At 41.2% G+C, this 17,569-nt stretch overlaps 1 protein-coding gene across 1 annotated transcript; it reads left to right on the top strand.

Annotated features, from left to right (window-relative positions):
- Positions 1–61: 61 nt before the first annotated feature.
- si:ch73-242m19.1 lies at positions 62–17,524 on the top strand. The gene is made up of 41 exons (XM_034577054.1): positions 62–431; positions 1,155–1,227; positions 1,368–1,478; positions 1,603–1,716; positions 2,258–2,452; positions 2,539–2,638; positions 3,157–3,314; positions 3,450–3,602; positions 3,869–3,970; positions 4,232–4,396; positions 4,489–4,565; positions 5,196–5,313; positions 5,423–5,626; positions 5,833–6,150; positions 6,314–6,514; positions 6,627–6,748; positions 6,831–7,059; positions 7,148–7,353; positions 8,028–8,180; positions 8,451–8,544; positions 8,641–8,775; positions 9,206–9,336; positions 9,426–9,537; positions 9,646–9,695; positions 9,799–9,975; positions 10,087–10,092; positions 10,132–10,225; positions 11,922–12,099; positions 12,399–12,537; positions 12,825–12,978; positions 13,067–13,162; positions 13,642–13,806; positions 13,979–14,181; positions 14,756–14,894; positions 14,974–15,094; positions 15,183–15,292; positions 15,785–15,934; positions 16,157–16,204; positions 16,641–16,809; positions 17,166–17,318; positions 17,429–17,524. The coding sequence occupies exons 1-40, from the start codon at positions 313–315 to the stop codon at positions 17,177–17,179; spliced, it is 5,403 nt and encodes a 1,800-aa protein (XP_034432945.1). The 5' UTR covers positions 62–312; the 3' UTR covers positions 17,180–17,318; positions 17,429–17,524.
- The last annotated feature ends 45 nt before the right edge of the window (positions 17,525–17,569 follow it).

The following is a 17,569-nucleotide window of genomic DNA, read 5'->3' as shown; positions in this document are numbered from 1 at the left end:
GCTGCTCTGTGCATCATTTATCATCCATTTACTTTTTATTACATATTATTGTAATGTGGGCGGTATCTGAAAAGCACAGCAGCGTTGACGTCATGGTTTTCTGACAAATGTGATGTGAGAGCCCTCTACTGATCAGATGCAGCTACTGTGTGAGTTCAGGCCAAAGAGAGGAAACCGCTCCTGTCTCCATGGATACGACACAACAAGTCAGCATGGACGCACAGATTTTCTCAGGACGTGTTTGAAATATTTGTACCTCAGTTTCTTACCAGTTTCTGCACGTGTTGACCCTGAACTAGAAGAAGTTGCACCATGTGTAACGTGTACAGAGTTTCCTCCTCCGTCAGAGTGGAGCAGATGGAGGCCGAGCTCTCACATCAGCTCTCAGCACTGCGGGGACACATTGAGGAGAGTGGATTTACTTCATACAGGTGAGGGAGCTTGGGGATTTTTATACACACACTGTATTTCAGCTGCAAACTGTTCTTAGTGTTTGTTTTGGCTGGAACTTGGAACTCAACTCTGCCTCCACTCAAAAATGTGTCTTGCTCTGTTGCTTGTTGTTGCTTCTGGTGGATGTTGGAGCTTTTTATATTTTTTATATACTTTTTAATATTTATACTTGCACAAATACACCACAGCAAATACCTTGTATGTGTAAACCTGCTTGGCAATAAAATCTGATTCTGATTCTGATGTGTTCACCTTTAATCTGAGTTTAACACATCACAACTAGTTGGAAGTTCAAAATGTCCGGTGGATCCACACTGAGAATAGAAAATAAATATATAGACATCATGTCCAGCAGTTAATCAATAAAAACATTTTTTTTCTTTTTTTCCATGACTGAGAAAGAATATATGTAATTTTAATGAGGTAATTCAACTTTTCTGTATATAAGCAGAGTGTTTTATAATATATTTCCATAATCAATTAACTTTATATTTCAAATATGATGAATAAAAAATACAGATTTTTATATATGATAAATATTTTACAGTATAATTCTATAATTTATGAATTCTTTAATTCTTGTTCCATGAGTTACAAAGAGTAGATGTAATTTAACGAAGTATTTTTATGTCTTAAACATGCCTGAATGGAATCTATTGTAATAGAAGCTTTTCAATAATTTAAATAAATATCTGTTTCAGTTCTGTTCTGCCGCCGAAAGACGTCTCCTTCTTCCGTGCGGAGAGGGGACATGCGCTGAGGAGGGGGCTTCAGGTGAGACAGTAAAAATCCATTTTCATTTTTATCGAGTCCAAGGAAAATTGATTTATTGATTTCCTACTCATTTAAAAATCAATCTGGACTCGTTTATTTTTTCTTGAATCAAAGTGAATGTGACTCCTCTTTGGTTGCAGGTGGCTGAAGCTTCTCCTGTTCAGTCTCAGGCTGATGTGATGCAGAGGGAGCTGAACAGTTGTCTCAGTCTGGAACACACAGCTGACAGTCTGCCTGCTCTCCTGCACCAGGTGAGGCCTGAACACACCACACCACATTTATAAAACTTCCCACGCCATGGGATACAACGGCAGGAAAAGATAAAAAGATAAATGTAATTGAAACTAACTTCCTTTCTTGTGTTTCCTCCCGCAGTTTTACGCTGACAGATCATATCACTTGGCTCAGATCAAATATCTGCTCATGCTGAGATGGAGGAGATTTTGCCGCCACGCCAGCGTCATTGAGAAGCTTTATCCTCATTACAAGGTGACAGCATGAAAAAACACATTTTACAAAAGTAACGCATCAACACTCGGTATGACAGGAGGTTTTCTTCCTCCTTATATGTGAACCTGTTTGTGTCACGGCTCCTTTTCTGCTGTTGTATGCACATTCACATTTTTAATTTGGGGTGTAAAGTGAGAAAATATGAAATTATTGATCATTAAGGAAATAAATCAACTGTATTGATTTGTAGAGTCATGAGTTATGCGATAATTTCATTTGAATTAAAACAGTAAGGTTGCATTAAAAGCTCTCATATCTACAGTGGAAGTGAATGTTAGTAAACCCCATCTGGAATAAGTATAAGTATATCCAGATATATCCATACATATGAATACAGCTTGCAAATGTTTAAATTTAACATAAATACATGAAGAAACAAGCATTTTTAAAATAAATCTTTGCAGAATGAGAAGGGAAAAAACTCAAACACAGTAAATTAAAGGTATACTAATGGAAAATGTTAAATACCTTTATTGACAATACACAACTTTACAGTTACATCAGACTTGTTTTCTCTCAGGATCAGGTGAGATTTTTAAACAGCGAGTACGAGGACGCTGTTCAGAGAGCTCGCCGCCTGTCGGTGAGCAGAGAGACGATCCTGACGGGACGAGGAAACCCTGCTCCCCTGCTCTCTCAGGACGACCTGCTCATCTACCTCCGCTGGCTCGTGTGCCACCTGCACTCTGTTCACACCATCCACAGCTTCCTCAGGGTGAACACACACAGACTGTTTTAAAGTCGTCCACCGTGTTCGTCTTTTTATTTATTATTACTGCATGGGTTTGTTTGTTTTTTCAGGTGCTGCATTATGTACCAGCCTGTGAAAGGAAAGAAGAAGAATTTCAGACAAGCGTCACGAAGGAGGAGGAATCTTTACATCAGGGGCAAGATGCTGAGGGTGAGAGTCAAACCAGCAGTCGCCTGGAAATCTACTGGTCAGTTTAGTTAAAAGAGAGAACCCCCGAGAGGAGAATAAGAGATCTGCAGCGGTCATGAGCATCTGAAAAACAGATGAGACTAGAAAAGATGACGAAAAGCTAGTATAGAGAATCTAAGGCTTTTCTTCTGTGGACTGTGAATATTTCCACTACATTCAACAGTAATTTGTCCATTAGATTTAGTTTTTTCTTGAATATAGGATTATTTTCAGTAGAAGACCAAAACATACTGATTTACTGGTAAAATAATAATAATCACTCAACATAACCATCATTTTTCGAATATATCTGAATTCCTGTCAATTTGAAGCCGATAATTGGACCTTATCGTGAGACCATGTGATCAGCTGCTCTTGTAAAACTCTTCTTGCAAAATCATGATTATTGACACAAAATTTCATAGAGATTTGTGTTTTTCTGTGACTTTTGTTTGGCGAAATCTTGAACACCGAAAATGTTGACCGCACATTGGCATTAGGAAAAAGCGTTTCAGGCCAAACAGGAAACTTCCTCCCGCTCTCTGTTCACCTGGACGACTTTCTACCTGAGCTCCAGTCTTTAATCGACTACTTCCACCTGTCGTGTGACGCCCGACAACTCAGGACGGCTGCCGACGAGATGGAGTTGTTCAGCACGGTAACGTTGCTTAATGGACGACACAGCATCACATGCATAAATAACAAACCAGGTTTTTGTCCCTGCGTCACCACCATGTGTTTAAATGACATGAGGTTGATTGATTCAGATAAATCATGGCCCCTGTCTCCTAAGGTGTGGAGAGAGTTCAGGAGGATCTTCAGTCGACAGGAGCAGATGAAAACGTTTCCTCAGTACGACGGCACAGAGGTCAAAGGGAGTCAGTGGGGGAGGAAGAGTGCGAGCGCGGCTCTGAGGAAGGAGGCTAACTGGATTCCTTTCATTCAGGTCCGAGATCATTTATACATCCAGGTCAAAAGGGCACACCACAAATTTATTTCTGTAATCCTATAAAGTTGTTGGCTCATCCCAAATGTTTGAGCCCTCGAACCTTCGTCACAGGTTGTGTATTTGTAAAAATATTTATGATGTTAAATGACGTGCTTCAACAGCTCCCCTTTGTTTGTTTGCAGCCTGTTTTATATATATGTGTGTGTGGATGTTTTTTCCTCTGTAGGACAGGTGGTGTTGACAGTTTGGGTTTTGTTCTTTAGGTGAAACCCCGTCGGGATCCTTGGCGGCAGAAACTCGTCACAAAGCTGCAGGAGAAGAAAAGTGTGGACGAGCTGCTGAGGATGCACTGCAGGTTTCTGCAGGTGAACAGAGACTCAGCTCAGATTCTATAACAGGAAGGGAAGAGTTGTAACTTTTGTAAAACTATTGTGGCATAAAATTAGCATTCTCACAATAGTTTTATCCAACAATAATCTGTACTGTCAGAGAAATGGTTTATGGATAAATATGATTTAAGTGTTATAAGATTCATTTTTTAATTAATCTTATAACACTTCCAGCCTTCCTTTTAATGATCAATCTTAAGATGTGTTGAGTTATTTCATTCCTCTGTATCTCATCAGGTCCCAGATCTGCTCCAAGTGTCATCAGCTCTAAAAGACCACGCCGCTCACGTCTGTGACTCACACCTCACACCGAGCTCGTGCGTCTCACACAGCAGCAAAACAAAACGACAGAAAATCTCAGAGACGTGGACAAGTGTTTACAAAGCTGCAGGTTTAACTCAGGCATGTATCATCCGGTTTTCTGCTCAGAGAAACGATGTCTTCATTGTCCTCAGCGCTGTCGACTGAATTAAAAGTGACGTTTGTCTCGTCAGGAAACACAGAGTCACTCGTCCACATCCGGAGGCAGCGAGCAGAGGAGTTTAAAGGGTCAAAGGTTAACAAACGAAAGGTGTGTTTTATTTGTTTTACTTTTTTGATGAACCGGTTTTTCTCTTTTCATCTTAAGTGTCAAAAATAAGGTTGAATTCGTATAACAATTTTGTCTTGCTTCCTCAAGACCAAGGAGACAGCTTCAGATCATCTATTTTGTCAGAAAAAGTCTAAAAAAGGTTAAATATACAGAATCAAAAGCATTGCAACATCATATTGTTTCAGTTTTTCTCTGATGTTGCAATGATTTTGACTGAAAATTAATGACCAACAATTTAATAACATATTTTATTCACCTATTCACCTATAAAATATGCTCAACATTATCTGGGTCCTGTTAGGTTCTTATATATTTAACCGTTTTTGGACTAGATGATTTGAAGATGTCAACTTGGTCTTGGTGAAATTATAATAAGAATTCAACCTTATTTTTGACACTTTTATTATGAAAAGAGAAAAACTTGTTCATCAAAAAATATTTTTAAAATGGCTACGCTGAGATTTTCAAGTAAAACTTTACACAAATCAAAAGATAAACTTTGCTTTCTTATTGGCTCTAGATCTCTTGAATAACTGAAAACTAAGCCTGGAAACCTAAATGAGTATTTTGTAAAACTGTCGTAAAACTCTGCTACTCTCCTGAGGACAGTCTGCAGCTGCTGAGTCTGGATGACAGTTTGGATGAAGGAGCCTCAGACCCCCTCGTTACCGGAGGTGCTTACCTGTCCCTGGTTTACCTGCGTCATCTCAAACTCAGAGAGCTCCAGGTGAGGCCCACGGTCTGTGTGCGATGGATGACGTTTGCAATAAGCAACGATTAGATGTTCTGACTCCTGCAAATGCTTCATATTCACCTTCAGTTTCTCTTGTCCGCAGCGCGTCTCTCTCGGGATGCTGAACTACCTGCGCTCCGTGGAGAGGACTCTGACCTTTGACCTGGCAGGTCTGCAGCTGGAGGAGGGAGAGCTGTGCAGCACAGCCGAGGAAACAGGCTGGATGAACGCAGCCAGGGGAGGAGGAGGGGAGGCGGGAGGACTCGGCTCGCTCCAGTTCAACCACAACACTCCTGTCGACTACAAGGTACAAGGGACTTGTTTTTACATGAACTCAAAATAAAGATAAAGAACATATTTGGGGAACTGCAGCTGCTATTTGTTATCTGATATGAATTTAAGGGATCTATCTATCTATCTATCTATCTATCTATCTATCTATCTATCTATCTATCTACAAATAAAGAAAAGGTTTGAAAGTATTTCTTACTGTACGACTTCCTTGTATTCCAGGTTCGTTGCTCAGAGTTCATGGATTTTGCTGAGGTGGAGAATCTTCATGATTTCTACAGCTGTGAGGAGCGTGTGGTCCACACTCAGGACCAGAGAGGGTTCTACATCGTGTACGACGCCGCCCTGAAGGACCTGGACGAGCTGGAGAAGGAGCTTCTTCTCGTCGGCTCTCACTTTATCCAGAGATACAAGACGGAGAAAATGGGAAAAGCTGAGGAAGCTGACGTCCACTCCTGTGCCGGGACAGATGTGGACCGAGTCGCAGTGCTGCTCGACTTGTGGACGTGTGAGACAGAGTTTTTAGAGAGCAAAGTGCAGGTAGAGTGAAAATACTGCTGATTTTATTCTCATGTCTCTTCATTGTCTGTCCTCTCATTTACTAACTGTTCCACCAATACATTTCACAAGACCAAATTTAAGATCAAATTAATGTATTGAATGAGAAACCCTTTTAAGTGCTGTTTCTTCTTCTTTCCTCCAGCTCCTAAACTGTTACTGTGAGGCCTACCAGCACGCAGCAGGGGCCGAGGAGAGGTTTGCTCTGGCCCGAGTCGTCACTGACATCATGCACAGTCGACCGCAGCTGGACCTGAACCAGGACCACTTTGTTCAGGTCTACAGGGCCGAGACAGACTGTCTGAGAAGTCACCAGCAGCTCATCAAAAATGTCCTGGATAATCAGGTGAAAACAGAAAAGTCCGCAGAGACATCGAGTTATGTTCACGTGCAGTTAGTTGTGTGGCACCTTGATTCAGGTGAATCTTTGTGACAGATTGTGTTGTTCACCTCATCAGATTGAAAAACAGCGACAGTACCTCCAACGCATCTGGAGAGATGATCGGCAAGGCTCCACTCATGACTTTGGTCTTCCACTGAACTACGTTCCCAAACACATGGTCTCCCTTGGAGGCAGCAGGTTAGTGAACAGAGATGTCAGTTCTAGAAGTTCATGACGTTGGGGTCTTAGTATCTCTGTTTTTACCTTCTTGTGTTTGCAGCCCTGCACTAATGAACGTGTTCCTCCTGGAGGTTCACCCGTCCCTCTGCCTGGCCTCCGCGGTCTATCAGGGTTTAGTCCAGGCTCACACAGAGCTCTGTCAGCTGCACCGAGCCACCAGCGTCTCCCACAAACTCCTCCTGCAGCAGAAGCTCCTGCATCAGGCCCTGCAGAGCTGGAACCGCCTGGTTTCACCTGGAGCCTCCTACAGTTCTCAGATACAGAAGGATGTAGGTTTTTATTTCTCTGGACTCTTTGCAAAGCAAGTCACATAAAGAAAGGGAACAGATTTACTCCATTCTGCTTTCCTGTCCTCAGTTGTTCTCAGGTGTGTTTTTTGAGGACCCAGTTTTGGTGCAGAACGTGGGGCTGTCATTGGTGAAGTCTGCAGAGGAGAAGGACACGATGCAGGGAGAGAGAGAGAAACAGTCGTACGCAGTGGAAACTTTCTCCAAGCTGCTGGAGCTCGTCACCGTCCGACATCGGCTGCTGGAGTCGGCCTCAGAGACGGCACATCTGGCACAGTAAAGATCTCAGTCACATCAGGGTAGAGCGGGTTCACAACGTGTTCTGTACATTTATTCTGTAGATAATACTGTAGATAATATTCTATATTTCCTATTGGCTCATGAAAAGTTGACATTGATAGTTTTTTTTTTAATGCATTTATTCATGATATTCAATTCAACTTAAACATCGTTAACCAGAAGAGCCTTTAAGAAACGTTTTCAGTCAACAAGGATGTAGTCATTTGAAAATCATTGTTTTTATTTTGCCTTCTTTTTTAACATTTATTTTTGTTCAGATTTTTCAGAAAACCTTTTCTCTTTGTAAGTTTTCCATTTGATCAAATTCTTTATACATGCTACTCCACTTAAATGATGGACGAACCTTTTTTTTTTTATTGGAAAATTTTCTTTAAAAAGTCTTTAAAATACAATTTTTTTTCTTTCACATTTCGTAAACAACTTTAAGACTGAGTTCGAAGATTTAACCAGACTCTACTCAATGTCTGTTTAGTATGTGTAGATGTTCAAATTTAATATAAATTTTTTCTGAGAGTTAAAAGTCACCGTGGTGTAAAGTCCTTAAAATTAAAAATTCCTTTTCTCTTTCTTGGACACTGCAGTTCATCTAATAAGTAGTTTAATGAAGTCCAGTATCATGTCAGGTTGTAACGTCCAGTATTTCTTTACAGGTTGTACAGAAACGTGGCCTCGGAGCTCGGCTTCAGTGAGTTCCACCTGCATCTGAGGCCGGTGCAGTTTGAGGTCGCTGAACAAAAAGACCAAACAGAGCAGAGGCCTATTTTTATCACGGCGGTGCTGGAGGATGACTCGTCTGTGGACAGGTAAATAAAACACCCACATGTCTTATACCCACGAGTAAATCTACGACTGCACATTACAGACACATCCAGGGAAGAGTTTTATTCATACACTGTGTTTAAGAGTTAATTAAGAAGCTGTACTTTTGAACTTGTTCCTCTGACGGGCAACAGGAAACGCTGTTTGCACTTTTTTACCTCTCGGTCCTGCTTCTGCTCGTGTGCTCTTGTATTTCTGCTTTTCCACATTCCGCACTGAAGTATGTTTTTAAAGTGGATTACCATCTGCTGCAGGTTCAGCCCCTCCCACCTGCCTCTGAGCATCCAGGAGCTGGACGGGGACCAGGTCGGGAGGTTCAGCTTCAGCTCGGAGGAGGCGGTCAGTCGTGTACGTTCAAATGAAGCATTGGATCTTTAACATAAATATAGAAAATAAACAAATAAAACTGTTTTTTCTTTAACCCATTTTCGTATGTTTTCACAGCTCATGAACACTCAGAGCATTGAGAACCTCCAGGTGACTTTGGCCTGTCAGGTGACCCAGAAGAACGCCCTGATAAGTGCTGTGAAAGTGGCGTGTCTCTGCTATTGGGCAGAAAGTGTGACATCATCAGCGGAGGTGTGTATTTAACAGTGGTGGTACATTTACTCAAGCACAGTACATACATATGACAGAGAAGTATTTCCTTTTGTTGCTACTGTATATTTATACTCATTTGTTAAACAAAGGTTGACAAAGAGCGTTTCCTGAGTTAGTTTGAGGTTCCCTTTGGATCAGGATACATGTCAAGCAAAATAAAATTCATTTAAAAGATTAGAGTAAAATAAATAAAAGTATAAATCTGTATAAAATTTTAAAAACAAGTTGATGGAGAAAATAGTATAAATAAAGAAGATAGAAATGGGTAAAATATAAAAATAAAAATAGATTAAAGTAAAATGATGGCATGACCATGTAAAATAGTTTAGTTAAAGACACTTGGGAAATAAAACAACATTTCAATCTGTTTGTTTTTTCAATTTGAGTTTGTTTTCTCATTTGTTTTTAGAGTGAAAAATTCCTTCATTCTGATAAAGATGTAAAATCCACAACAGGATTTGACTCCAAACTCAAAAGCAGCTCTGACAAACTGCAGGAGAAGTCAAACATGAAAACTCCCACCACCACCACCAGGGAGAGGTAACTTTACAAAACAGATAACACTGGGGATGATCAACCGAGCTTTAGTTCTGCCTCTTTAATAAACCCAGTCTTGTTTGTTACTGCAGGCTGATGGAGGCCTTCGTGTCCATACAGCTGGAAAAAGTGGGTCTGCGTGACGAGATGCTGAACTCGTATCTGAAGAAGAAACGAGCCGTGGGGGGTCTCACACAAACCCTGGTGAGTTGCACACAGCGGTGGATAGATTTCCAGGGAGCTGAGCAGGATGATGGGTGTGATCGTTTGTCCGTGAAGTCAAATGAGTTTGACTTCTCTCTCACTCGACAGGAGGAAGCAGCAAAGATCAAAAGGAGCCTCATAATCGAATTTCTCAAGAGGTAAGTCTGTGAAAAACAACTTAATTCACTCTGTTACAAAACGAGACGATATATAACAGCACATCTCGTATCCTGATCTGTGTGTCTGTCATTATTTCGACAGGTTCAGCCCACGGATATCTCAGTACTGTGTCAGAGCGCAGATCGTTGAATATTACTACAGTTTAACTTCTCTATTGGACGACGTCCCCTCCGTCCGTCGGTCTCACTTCACAACGGAACAAACCAGCGCACCCAAAGTTATTGTGGATTCAGGGGTTGACCTTTCTCCTGACCCCAGGTACAACCAGCTTCAATTCTATATCTAAATGGACAGTAACACATCAGCTTTTAAATGTTATGTAAAAAACTGTAAAACACTTTTTATCTGAATTCTCTTCTTCCTCTCAAGCGGCACGTTTCAGAGTCGGCAGCAGCAGCAGCAGCAGCAGCAGTTGTTGTTGTCTGCAGATGGAAAAACTCTCCTGAACCTGTGGGTCATCCCTCATTTCTCTGAGGTGCTGCACATGTTCAAAACGCTGGAGATTTCGGTGAGACTCTAACAAAAAAAAAATACGTAAAGTTACGTGACGTGACGTGGCGTGACGTGACGTGACTAAAAGTACAAAAGTAACTAAAAGTACGAAGGTAACTAAAAGTACAAAAGTAACTAAAAGTACAAAAGTAACTAAAAAGTAACTAAAAATACGAAAGTAACTAAAAAGTAACTAAAAGTACAAAAGTTACTCAAAAGTAACTAAAAGTACGAAAGTAACTAAAAAGTAACTGAAAGTACAAAAGTAACTAAAAAGTAACTAAAAGTAACTAAAAAGTAACTAAAAGTACAAAAGTAACTAAAAAGTAACTAAAAGTACGAAAGTAACTAAAAAGTAACTAAAAGTACGAAAGTAACTAAAAGTACATAAGTAACTAAAAAGTAACTAAAAGTACGAAAGTAACTAAAAAGTAACTAAAAAGTAACTAAAAGTACATAAGTAACTAAAAAGTAACTAAAAGTACGAAAGTAACTAAAAGTACAAAAGTAACTAAAAAGTAACTAAAAATACGAAAGTAACTAAAAAGTAACTAAAAGCACAAAAGTAACTAAAAAGTAACTAAAAGTACGAAAGTAACTAAAAGTAACTAAAACTACAAAAGTAACTAAAAGTAGCCAGCAGGTGGCGCTGTGATTTTAAGTCAAGATTTCTGTGTAGATGTCACCAGGCCGGGACTCTTGTCTTACATGTCTAGTTTGGAACTCGATTGGAACAAATATGTCAGAGATACAGAACCTCATGTTTTGATGGCGTGTAATCAAAGTTTGACGCCACGCCACGGTCACACCGTGTGACGAAAAATCGATCTTTGAGGTAGTTTTCATCTCCATCTTGTTTTGATGACACACATCTCCATATGAAGTTGATCTGATGAAAGCCCTGTGACAAGTACATCAAAGTTAAAATGTGGAAAATGGCCAATATGGCCACTACAGTCAAAATGGCGGGCTTCCTGTTGCTTTTTTCAATTGCACCTCTGACCTTTTTTGTTTGTCTTGTCATGATACACCTGGGCTACGATTTTTGTGAAGATCGGTGAAAGCTAACTGAGGGGCTTTTCCTTAGATGGCACTGTTGAGCCATTTTTCCACGCCCATTTCAAATTACTCCAGAATACAATTACTTTTTGGGGTTTTGAATTCCCTGCAAACTTTGGTAACAATTTGAGCATGTCTAGGCCCTGAAAAAGCCCCAAAAGGGAAATACAAATCCTTCGAAATACAATAGGGCCTCCCACCGGAGGTGCTCGGGCCCTAATAATTGGAATAGGAATAATATATACAGCATAAACAGAATATATAGTGAGAATATATACAGTGAAATGGATTGCAAGCTGCTTTCAGAGACCATGAATAAATCTAAAGATGGTGGTTGAACCACAGAGCTGAGAACTTTGTTTTGTCTGTCCGTGTTCTGCATGTTTTCATGTTGTCAAGTTAGAAACTACATGAGTGTCTTGAGCAAAAGTGACACCAGCACATGGCTGCCGATGTCTGTTTTCCGTGTTACAGTTACAAACTGTACTTCCTGTACTTGTACGTGAGAGAAGCACTGATGGTCAGAAGTATTTTATTGAACAAACTCTTTTAACAGTGGTCACATCGTCTAGAGTCAAGATCCTTTATCAATTTATTTTATTTGACTGTTTTTCTTTAGATAATTTCCTCCTCTGTCGCTCTTACTCCAACAGGCCTGTGCTGCTGCTCTTCATCACACCCTGCTCATAGTCTCAGCTCTTCATGACATCGTTTGTTACCTGGTGAGTTTCTCCAGACTCGGAAACACAGAAGACTCGTGGAGCCGGAGGAAGGTGCAAGAGGCTCCAGGCTCACGTCTTGTGGCCGACTGGGGCGGAGCTGAAGGCATCGGTAGGTGGATGTTTCAAATAAAGCATCACAGTCATCACAGACCAGTGTTAATATTAAAGGTTCATTGTGTGAGATTTAGGTGAAAGGGGAGGTTGAGGTGAGGGGTGATCAGCTGCAACATGCAACTTCACCACTAGATGTCACTAAATTCTACACACTGGACCTTTAACTGGACCGTTTGTTTGGCTGCTCTCACTGTCGGATGAAAATATCTATTAAAGCAACTTACCATCAGCTGTCACATATCTAATTAAAGACCAATGTATTCATCAATCACAGTAATCTCATTACATCTACAGGAGCGGAGCTGCAGGAGATCCAGCATCAGGTCGACCGTCTGTCTGATCCCAGCAGCCCCGAGTCAGTGGGTCGTCTGCTGCAGCTTCGCAGGCAGGTTCTCCTCCTGCAGTTTGATACGGCGGTCAGACACCTCATCAGGTCAGTGCGTCTGAGCTGCAATAAAGGCATCATCTGCTTTAGTGAAAACCTCCTGGTTTAGAAAGTAGTAAAAACATGTGAAGATCTACCACTTTGTCCAGATCCACGCCAAAATTTGAGGGATTCTTTCCTCCATCTTTCCACCAGGTTTTGTGAAAATCTGTTCTGTAATTTTTGCGTAATCCTGCTGACAAACAAACAAACAAACAAACCAATGAACAGAAGTGAAAACATCTTAAATCAACAGTGGGTCTTCTCCCTTTGTAACATGTGTTTGTTGTGTTCAGGGAGGCGTTCCTCTCGGCTGGTGACATGGCCTCTTACCAGAGTGTGAGCGACAACATGATGACTGCTCTTCCTCTGCTGAGTGACGGAATCCAGACCGACGTGTTCAGCATCACGCTGCCTGTTCCTCGACCTCTAGAGACCCGAGGCTGTCGGGTCGGTTTGCATTAACATCAGATCATATCATGTCATATATCATATATCATGTCATATAATATATCATATCATGTCCTGTTGTTTTCAGGCTCAGAGGATGTTCTCCTGGAGAAGTTTCATAGCCTGTCATGGATTGTTCCCTCTACATGTGTGGGACCTACCACCCATTGAATACTGCATGCAGGTGCAACACCTAATATGTTCTCTCACGTGTTCAGACAGAGCTGAGAGTGGGAAAAACACCCCCTCCTAAATTTAATACAGACACGATCAGACAAACACACTTTATTGTATTAAAAACAGAGGAGTTGTGTGTGTGTGTTGTGTTTGTGTGCAGATAAAACAGAGGAGTTGTGTTTGTGTTGTGTGTAAAGCAGACCAGTTATGTTTGTGTTGTGTGTAAAGCAGACTAGTTGTGTTTGTGTTGTGTGTAAAGCAGACTAGTTGTGTTTGTGTTGTGTGTAAAACAGAGGAGTTGTGTTTGTATTGTGTGTAAAACAGAGGAGTTGTGTGCATGTTGTGTTTGTGGGCACATAAAACAGAGGAGTTGTGTGCATGTTGTGTTTGTGGGCACATAAAACAGAGGAGTTGTGTGTAAAACAGAGGAGTTATGTTTGTGCTGTGTGTAAAGCAGACTTGTGTGTGTGTTGTGTCTGTGTGCAGCTGTGTCTCAGTGGTCTGAGGGACTGCAGCAGACTGCAGACCAATGCGGCGATCCTCGGCGTGTCTCTGCTCATGGAGGACGTCCTGAACAGCAGAAGAGTCGCAGAGCCCGTCCGTCTCCATGGCAACAAAGATGACCTTCTGCACGACGGAAAACCTAATGAAGTAAAAGTCTGTTTATAAGTTGTTACGGAAATTCACGCTTAACCAGGCCAATTACACAGCTGGGATTATGTGTGAACACAAAGTGTATCCACAAGGCTGCTCATGGTTAGGAACCCACACTGTTGTGTTTGTAACGTCAGGTCACGTTAACTATGTTTTGTCTTCGTCTCAGGAGGACAAAAGCTGCTCTGAAGTGGAAGAGAAGAACTCCACTCCTCCTTGTCAGGATCCGCTCCGAGTGCAGCGTGTGCTGAAAGGTTTCCTCCAGCTGACCAAGCAGCTTCAGGTCTTTAAGGAGAGCTGGGCTCGAAGACGTCTGGGTGCCGAGATATTCAGTTCACCCGCTTTATATCAGCAGTTTGTCAACCTCTACAGGTACAGTCAGGATTTTATTAGATTTAAGTGGCTGTAAATGTGACAATTAGTAAAACACTTTGTAAAAACGACATCTGCAAAGTTCCCTTTAGTAGCTGTTCTGGAACTTTTCACCATATCCCAGATTGTTTATCAGCAAATTTACTTCCTCGTCTGACTTCAAAATCGAGGTTTTCAAAATCTTCTCAAATGCTTTAAGAACCAGAATGATACCCAGCAGAGCACGTACCTCCACCAAGGCCCAGCAGTCGCCTTAACGTCAATCAAGCTGCACCAAATTTCACACATTCATAGATATCACTCCTCTCAATGTGCCTGATTCTGTGCATGAGGATCCAAGACAAGCATCCTTCCACCAAGTTTTGTAATAATCTGTCCTGTAGTTTTTGTGTAACCCTGCTTACTAACAAACAAATAAGGCCCAATTTAAATTCACTAGATCTGGATTTTTGTTTGTATCTGCCACAAATTTCACACACTCATAAATATCAGTCCACTAAATATGGTTCCCAAAAGGGTCATTGTTTCATTTTATTTTTTCAATACCATATTTAAAGTTGTATTTGCTTTGCAGAGCTGAAATCTTTTACCCCAGTATGAAAGCTCTGGCTCGACAAATGGGTAAAGAGCGTGATTACGAGCTCCTCATCTCTGGCAGCCGGGCTCTCCTGCCCCCTGCTGGAGCTTCAGAGACTGACGTGAAAACCTGGCAGGTACAACTTCAACAAACACACACAATCATAAGCCTCATGTCTCAATACCAAGACCTCACCACCTGGTAAAATGTCTCAGCTTCACACCCTGCTGGAGATCACCGAATGTGACATGATCAGGGCCGTACAGAGGAGGCTCCACAGGGAGCTGACCCTGGTGCTTTCAGAGCGGACCCGTCAGGACACATGTCTCCCTACAGGTACCAAAAAACACACAGAGTCCCCCTTTAAGCAGAAGAGAAAATGACAGAGGGGCAGTTTCGATAAAAAGATTCCTTGTTTGTTCAGAGCTGTGGAAAAAAGCCTCACTGAAGCACAGCGTGTCCCCCGAGCGGCTGCAGATCGTGGAGGCCTTCGTGGAGCAGCTGATGGAAGGAGCTGAGCAAGTGGACGGACAGGTAGGAAAAACCACACAGGAAAAATGTACATTGTAGTCTCTGCTTGTACGTTGTATTTAAAATGGAAATTTGTAGTTAAAATGCCATAACTTAAAGAGAATCAATATGAGAACGTGCAGACATAAAATTCCAGATTTCAGTATTTGTTTCTTTGCTTTTGTTTGACAATGACGATCAAAAGCATCACTTGACATCACATTAGAGAGCAACTTATAACTGCAGTGAAACTTAAAGAAAATCTGTGCAGAAATATATGTATGGATTTGTTCTTTTTATGCATTGATAACTGTTAATTTATTATCTTTTACTGCTCTGTTACAAAACAGAGAAACAGTCCAACAGAAACTACACTATGTGCTATATTACATATTTACTGTGACCTTCACTCACCATACCAGAACAGGAGAGAACCCTCCTGTGATTCTATTCTTCTCCTCATGTCTTTCTGTTTCCGTGCTGAACGCTAATCCTCCTGCGTGTCTCTTCTTCCAGCTGACGATCTCTCAGGATCATCTCCGGCTGTGTTCCACTCACCTCGGCTCCTCTCTGATGGAGCGAGAGCGCCGCAGCTTCCTGCTTTACTCACACTTCTATGAGCAAATTCTGCAGCAGCAGACTCAGCTGCTGCACCAGAAAGAACAAGTACACGTGCAGTTCCTCACCTCAGCAAACATTTGACTGTGCATTTCACTGGTAGTTTATGTATAGACCTCTTTCATTTCACTATTCAAAAAGTAATGTTCATGCACAAATACCTGACTTCATGACCTTTAGCCAGAAAAAACTTTGTGTTAACACGTCAAATCTTTGCTTTGTCATATAATTTTATTCAGAATTTTTCTCTTTTTTCCATTTTAACTTCAGGATTTAAAGAATCTTAAAGACTCTCAGACGAGTAACATTTACAAAGAGGTAAGAACTATAAACTCTGTGTTTAAACAATAAGACAAAGAACGACAGAGAGAGGGAACTAAATCCTCACCACAGGTTTTCATTCTCTCAGTGGAGCTCTTACATTTACACCAGCTCTCATCTGTGAGGTTTCTCCTTTCATTGTCAACTTGAAAGCTGGGAAATTAAGTTTTACTCAGAGATATTTAGGACGTCAGTTGGTCAGTTCGTCCAGAGGGAAATAAAACTAGGCGACGAACGTAGTAAAACAAAGTCTGTATCTAAATCGGGTGAGTATCTGTTTGTGCAAATATTTGTGGTGATAATGATGTGGGTGAGCCTCGGAATTTTTAGGATACCTCTAAAACTTCTTACCACATTCCTCCAGATGTATGTTGAGATCATCACAAACAAACATGTTCCTACAAATAAATAATTATGTGTTATTGTTGCCCAGGTTGTCGGTTCATGTCGCGGGATGATGCTGGAGATCTCAGCTCTGCAGGCTCGAGTCGCTCACCTCCAAGAAGAGAAGCGTTCTCTGGAAGAACGACTCAGTCTGAAGTTTAAAGAGCGTTACGACCCCTTTGGTCCGACATCTCTTCTCTACCTGCCTCCAGCTGAAGGTGAGGAATTCTATCCTGTGCATGTTTATCTAGAATGAATAAATAAAGTAAAGGTCTGCTCAGGCCAACAAATGTTTCTCATATATATAATTATATTGATTTCTTTTTAAACCTCTTCTACAAACCTAAGTCTACAAGTTTGGAAGATTTGGTTGTTAGCAATATAGTAACTTTTATAGTGACTCATGTACATAATGAGTTTGAACAAATTTTCTATTTTCTATTTTAAAATGTACTTTTCAAAATAAAATTAATAAAATAGATTAAATAGTTTATTATTTATCACTGACTGTTTGCTCCTGTGATATTTCTTCCTTGTTTGAGATGTTCAAGACGTTTATTTGTGCTGATCTCAGGTCAGACTCGATGAGCGTCGGTGGCAGGTGGAGCAGGATGTGAGTGTGATGGTGAACAGAATCCGAGCGGAGGGAGTCGACAGAATCATCAAACTCAAAAAGAAATGCGGCTGCACCACAGACAACGATGGACTCGCCCACACACAGTTAAAGGTACAAACAGGAAAAAACTTTATGATTTCAAAATATACAAAAACATCAGAAGACACGTTTATGCTTTACCTTTAAACACACGTTAATGTGCCTGATGATGTGTTCGTCAGAAGGAAGAAGTCCACGAGCTGAGCCTGGAGAACAGTCAGCTGACGGCTCTGCTCTGTAAACTGACGGCTCTGAGTCGATGGCGGCAGGTGGTCGAGCAGGGGAAACTTCACCGGCGGCTGCTTCAGACTCAGCAGGTCAGC

This window comes from Hippoglossus hippoglossus, chromosome 22, assembly GCF_009819705.1.
Source record: "Hippoglossus hippoglossus isolate fHipHip1 chromosome 22, fHipHip1.pri, whole genome shotgun sequence".
Classification (NCBI taxonomy): Eukaryota; Metazoa; Chordata; class Actinopteri; order Pleuronectiformes; family Pleuronectidae; genus Hippoglossus; species Hippoglossus hippoglossus.
The sequence above is the reverse complement of the archived record's forward strand: the minus strand, read 5'-3'. Positions and strand labels throughout refer to the sequence as shown.

Bases quoted from the DNA above. Each gene is read 5' to 3' on its own strand.
- si:ch73-242m19.1 (XM_034577054.1), top strand. From the start codon at position 313: ATGTGTAACGTGTACAGAGTTTCCTCCTCCGTCAGAGTGGAGCAGATG. The intron at 3,971-4,231 runs GTGAACAGAGAC...GTATCTCATCAG, and splicing joins TGCACTGCAGGTTTCTGCAG to GTCCCAGATCTGCTCCAAGT. The intron at 6,515-6,626 runs GTGAAAACAGAA...TCACCTCATCAG, and splicing joins AAAATGTCCTGGATAATCAG to ATTGAAAAACAGCGACAGTA.